This window comes from Kryptolebias marmoratus, linkage group LG16 (assembly GCF_001649575.2).
Source record: "Kryptolebias marmoratus isolate JLee-2015 linkage group LG16, ASM164957v2, whole genome shotgun sequence".
Taxonomy (NCBI): Eukaryota; Metazoa; Chordata; class Actinopteri; order Cyprinodontiformes; family Rivulidae; genus Kryptolebias; species Kryptolebias marmoratus.
The window spans coordinates 30,153,838-30,159,526 of record NC_051445.1 but is presented as its reverse complement, the minus strand read 5'-3'; the positions used below and the strand labels follow the sequence as shown (position 1 = coordinate 30,159,526).

At 36.9% G+C, this 5,689-nt stretch overlaps 1 protein-coding gene across 4 annotated transcripts in view; it reads left to right on the top strand.

Annotated features, from left to right (window-relative positions):
• The first annotated feature begins 1,769 nt into the window (after positions 1-1,769).
• ascc3 (activating signal cointegrator 1 complex subunit 3) overlaps positions 1,770-5,689 on the top strand; it is a 297,685-nt gene continuing 293,765 nt past the window's right edge. For all 4 annotated transcript variants that reach the window (XM_037980369.1, XM_017414246.3, XM_025005501.2 and 1 more), the window contains exons 1-2: positions 1,770-1,882; positions 2,966-3,087. In XM_037980369.1, the coding sequence (XP_037836297.1) occupies positions 2,998-3,087 (90 nt within the window). In that variant the 5' untranslated portion in view covers positions 1,770-1,882; positions 2,966-2,997. The remainder of the gene's footprint in view (positions 1,883-2,965; positions 3,088-5,689) is intronic.

The following is a 5,689-nucleotide window of genomic DNA, read 5'->3' as shown; positions in this document are numbered from 1 at the left end:
ATCAGGGTCAGAAGGAATAAAGAAGCAGACAGAGCAGCAAAAACAGCAACAAAGGATGAAATTAGCTTTACAGTATCCATCACATTGTGAAGAAGACAGCAAGGAGTGGGAGAAATGAGAACAGGAGGGAGGAACAGAAGAGAAAAAAGATTAATATCCAGACTAAGGTTTGAACATGCGATCTTGTCCACATGTAATTACTGTGGACAAGAGGAAACAATGGATCATGTAATTTTGATATGTCAGAAGTATGAACAACACAGAAGATGTATGACAGATGAATTCGAAAAAAATCAAAGAAACATTAAATATAATAAATATATTACTGAAATAATCAAGAGGTAAAAGTTTTCAAAATATTATATATTTTTGCCAAACAAAGTTATTAAATAGAACATAAGCATGATTACATACAATTTATATTACAGACAAATAGATATTTTGATCCACTCGTAGTGTATAGTCTTGTTTTTGTTGTGTTGTCTTTATGGTTGATTTTATCTGATGTAGATATTTTTTGTACTAAAATCTTAAAAGAAGTGTCACCCCTTTTTATCATGTGAAAACTACACTTAATACACCTTGGGGTTGTCACAGAAACAATTTAATTGTTTCACACTCTCACAACAAATTTCTTCTGATCATCTTTATTGGAAACGACAACAACAAAAATTCCAAGTCTTTTTTGGGATATGCACTGAAAAAGTAAACTGTTAATAGAGTTGGTTTCGCAGCAGTTTCTTTTAGTGTTTGTTTTCATAGCAGCATTAATAAAGGAAGAATGACATCACTTCCATGTCATTCATACTGTAATGACGCAGAAAAGGTTTTACCGGTTGAACTCGGTTTTTAATGAAGAACTGAGCTGCTATTACGGAGGCTACAGCTCACGCCTCTACAGAGTCGACCAGACCGGGCGCTCGCGGGCAAAACAACAAATCACACTGCCCCTCCTCTTCCGTCCTTCCCGTGTCCCGGACCTGGCGCTCTACTGCCCCCACGGTAAAGCTGTTACCTGGCGGGAGTCAGCAGCGTCAAACAGGAAACCCACAACATTCTACATAACACAACAAGGAACACAGTGCAAACTTATAACAAATACACACAACCACATAGGAACTAAAACACCAACTCGCTACAATACCATCCATTGAAAGGCATTGCAACTGGAACTCGTCTTCCTTCTCTGTGGACTCAGCTCTCTTTATTAACACATGAAAATCACATGTTCAAAAAGTCCTCATTGGCTCTTCTTGTTGTCCATCTACAACACTTTCCAAATGTCCTTTATAACACAACACATAAAACTTCTACTGTCACAACTAAAAGCACATACTGTATGTTAACATTAACATTACTCAAATTAGAAATTTGAAATTACAAAAGAAACAGTGTTTGACAGAAAGAGACAGATGAAACCAATGTAATTAAAATATTTCAAAACTAAATGAAATTGAAGTCTGTCTGTGACAGTGAGGGTGAAAGTAAGTAAAACTAAGCTTTGCTTTCAATTTTAATCTTGTAAAAGAAATCTGTTTTACTTAAAATTCATAACATCTTTTCTGTATGATTTGTAATATTACAGATAGAAAACAACAAACGTTACAATTCCAATTTAAGTCAGTAAATAAAGGCGTACAGTAAATATTTTTATGATGCAGTTTGGCCATCTCCCTTACAAATGTAGCACAGGTGGGTAATGTAGTTCCTTTAGCCTATCTTGTATGGTATTAATATTGTGTAAACTACATTACCCATAATTCTAAGCAATTTCACAACTTGCTTTCACATCTGCCGGCAGGTTTCTTCCACGCGCCTTGTTGTGCCTCTGACTGCACTTTCAAAAGGCGCTTTAGGAGGAATAACTCCAGAAAAGTAAACTGTAAGTCATGTCCGGTACCTAACACTCTTTAAACATTTTTACTGTATTTTATTTAGTTACAGTGCTAAAGCTAACGGCTACGGAAGTGGCAGACAGCCTGACAAACTGAGTTGAGCTAGGAACGAACAGACCCTCTCCAACCAAAATTCAGCGTGTTTCTGAGTATATCAATGCTGGCATTTAAAAACTTAATGTCTGATTGAAGGCCTAGTATTCCTTGTAGGAACGCATATCGCCGGCCGTCGTTCCTGTCAGAGTTTTAAACTAAGATCATCTTGTGTTGAAAAACGAGTTGTAGCTCCTGGTCAAAACCTGAAAATAAATTTATGCGCCATCTCAGAGTATGTGTAGTGAATGAGTCTCAGCTACGATCACTCCAAATTTTAGCTCAATATCTCTAAAACTCACTGGATTATAGCCATTTTTGTGTTGGCTAATAGCTATGGTGACCCTTTTGTTCATGTACATCGAATGATTACTTTTTTTTAAGTTTCAAAGTTTGCAGTTCGTTCAGTCAGTGGCTGATGAGGTATTTTGCTAACAGGCACAAACACATGCACACGGGCAAAACATTGCCTCTCTGCAGTGGGTGATAAATATTAATGAAATGTAAAAGGTTGCTCAGGTGTATGGCATATTCTTCATTTCTGACGTATAGTTAGCTCGTAAACATGGTATTTTTTAGATGTCAGACTCTTGAACTTTTCTGTAATTTTCAGTCTTCATTATTACTTATGATTTATTTTCCAAAACGTTAAATGCTTCTAATTTTTTAATTGGTACCTCAGTTACTCCTCCAAGCAACAAAATTACTCTTACTGGATCAGATTTTTATTGAAAAGTGTTTTTTGGTTGTGTTTCAGGAGGTTCACTGTTATGATGATGTTCACAGACTATCACAGGTGTAACATGTTATAATTTGCCAGCTAGTATAAGTCTCCTTTAATCAGTAAGCTTTAAACATACATTTTGTGCGTTTGGTAGAAGGAATTTGTAAGTGTGAGGAAACACTACAGCTATTGAGCTAAGCATATTTAAAAATAAGCTTACAATAAGAATACATTATGTCTGTATTTGTCTCAGAGTCTGAAGGACAACCAGGAGGACAGAGTAGAATGGCTCCTCCAAGGCTCACAGGGGCTCTTCGTTCCTTTTCCCATGTCAGCAAGAAGGAGGACCTAACCGAACAGTTCTGTGATCTGAAGGTGAGATCAGATATGACATAATTAGAAATTAAAATAAACTGATTACTAAATTTTTCAAAATGCACAGGATGGTATAAAATTACACACAATTGTAACATTGCATTTTGAAATATAAATAGACTCTTTAACTCAACAGTTATGCCCCTTTTACACGAGCCCTAATTCAGAAGTCCGGCTCTACTCTGCTCTACTCGGCTTAAGTTAAATTTTTTTTCAGGTGTTGACTCTTGTAGATTCACATAGTTCTTACCTTGCTATATGTCCAAGTATGAATTTTTCTATCATGTTTTGATGTAATTAGTTATTTCATGCTTTAACAAAAGGTCATGTGACACAAGGATTGTGTGTAATGGTCATAAGTGGGACTTAAAGCCCCACATCTCTAACGTGCAGACTGGTTCCAAAAATACAACATGACAACTCTCAGAAATCAATTCCAGCTAGCTTCAACTCCCAACGACAAGTGAAGGCGGGGACTTTTGGACTAGTAGTATACTGTGTTGATGAGATGTGTCTATCAGCATATTAATTATATCATTGTAGTATAATCTGCTCTTTGTTTATGGCATGCTGTATTTATTATCAAACCACACCCTGTCTCTAAATATCTTTTTAGATACCTTTCCTTCTTGTCAGAATGACACATTTAAAAAGATAGAATTAAAATTTTAGCTATCCATAATAAAATTGTTACTAGTTTAAGTACATTTATTCATACTAGGGGAACTTGTTGTGTTTGTGAATGATAGATGGGGTAACTATGGGGCCTCAACAATAAAAGAGCAATTCTGCAGTAAGAACATTGAGGCCCTGTTTACACAACATTGTTTTTAGGTAAAACCGTGTAATTTCTGTGTTTGGCCATTCATGTGCACAGCAACAGTGTTCGTTTTCTATGAAACTGAAACTTTTTGCCTTCCATGTCTCAGAGTGGAAATCTTTTGGAAACGGCATTGGTGTGAAATCTTGCATGAGCACTATGAATGGCTACAGTCAATGTTTTTCTGCACTTGCGCAATGAACAATGCACTCATGTTAAATGGTGAGAGGCAAAGTGCTGTTTGTACTGCTCACTCTTTTGAGTTTATCAGAGCTTCTGACACTGAACATATATGTGCTACACCATTTCTTAGGTCAGTGGAGACACAGTTCTGACATTCTAGAAACACTGTCAAAACAAAATTTGTCAAAATTTGTCCAAACAAATGTACTTGTACATTTTGGATGCAACTATTTTCATGTTCAAGACTAAAATGTCTGTGCTCATGTGTGTGTTGTTGAAATAGAAAAATCACAGCACCAGCTAGTGACCTGGCATGGAAACTACAGCAGATTCAAAGTCTTTTGCAGTCTTGTCTAAACAGCAATTGTGATCACAGCATTACTCTATCCCTCTCAACACTGAAGGTGAGAAACGAGCTCTGTAAGATTGAGGTGCAAAAGGCTGCAGGTCCAGGTGGCTCAGGTCTTATGGAGTGCAGGGGCACTTCTGAAGACCTTTTGTGACACAGTTGTGGCATCAGCAATATTCTATGGTGTGGTCTGCTGGGGCAGCAGCTTATCAATAGCGAAGAGCTCATTAGGAAGGTCAGCACTGTCCTGGGATGCCCCCTTGATCCATTACAAGGTAGGAGACAGGAAAACTGTAGCCAAATTGACATCACTCTTGGACAATATCTCTCACCCCAAATATGACACTGTAACAGCAATGGAAAGCTCCTTTAGTGACTGGCTGCTGCATCACAAATGCACAAAGGAGCAATTTTGTAGATATTTCTTTCCAGCACCTGTTTAACTGTACAACCAATACTCCTTGCAACAAGCCAAATAAACCGTTTACATTTCTGCTGTTCTTCGCGCAGATCTCCATATTCTTGTATGTATCTAGTTTTTGCACAAATAAAAGCACAATTGTGCAGTTCCACTATCATTTTATTACCTACATTTACTGTTTATTAACTGTATAGATTTTCACTCAGTATTTTGTCACAGCTATATAGTTTTTCTTTTTTTCACTTTAATTCTTATTGCTTTAATGTGTGAAAAGTTTTGTTTCCTAAATGCTTCAATTTGCCAATCACTTTGCAGTTGATACTCTTCAATTTTCCCCACTAAGGAACAAGTAAAGGAGTAATCTATTGTATTCTATTAGCCAGGAAGAAATTTTTCTTAGTGGAAAAACTGCATTTCAAATATGTAGAATGTAGGTGATATTCATCATATTCTTATCTCACCTATTTTATGTTAAAAATAATATCCCATCATTGACTTCCTAAATAATTTTATAAATATTTGTGGTTTTGTTGTTTCTGCTTCTTAATCAAATGACTGATTTCTGAAATTGCTTGTCTCTCCCTGGGCTGCCACCTTATCGTGGTGGAGGGGTTTGAGTGTCCCAATGATCCTAGGAGCTATGCTGTCAGCAGTGACGTGCGGTGAGGTTCATGGTTGGTGAGGCACTGAGAGTCAGATTTACAGATATATAAATCCAAAAGGGTAGCTTATTCAATTGGCTGCTGGTTATTTCATATCTCATCAGCGTTCTTCACACACACACACACACACACACACACACACACACACACACACACTCTCTCTCTCT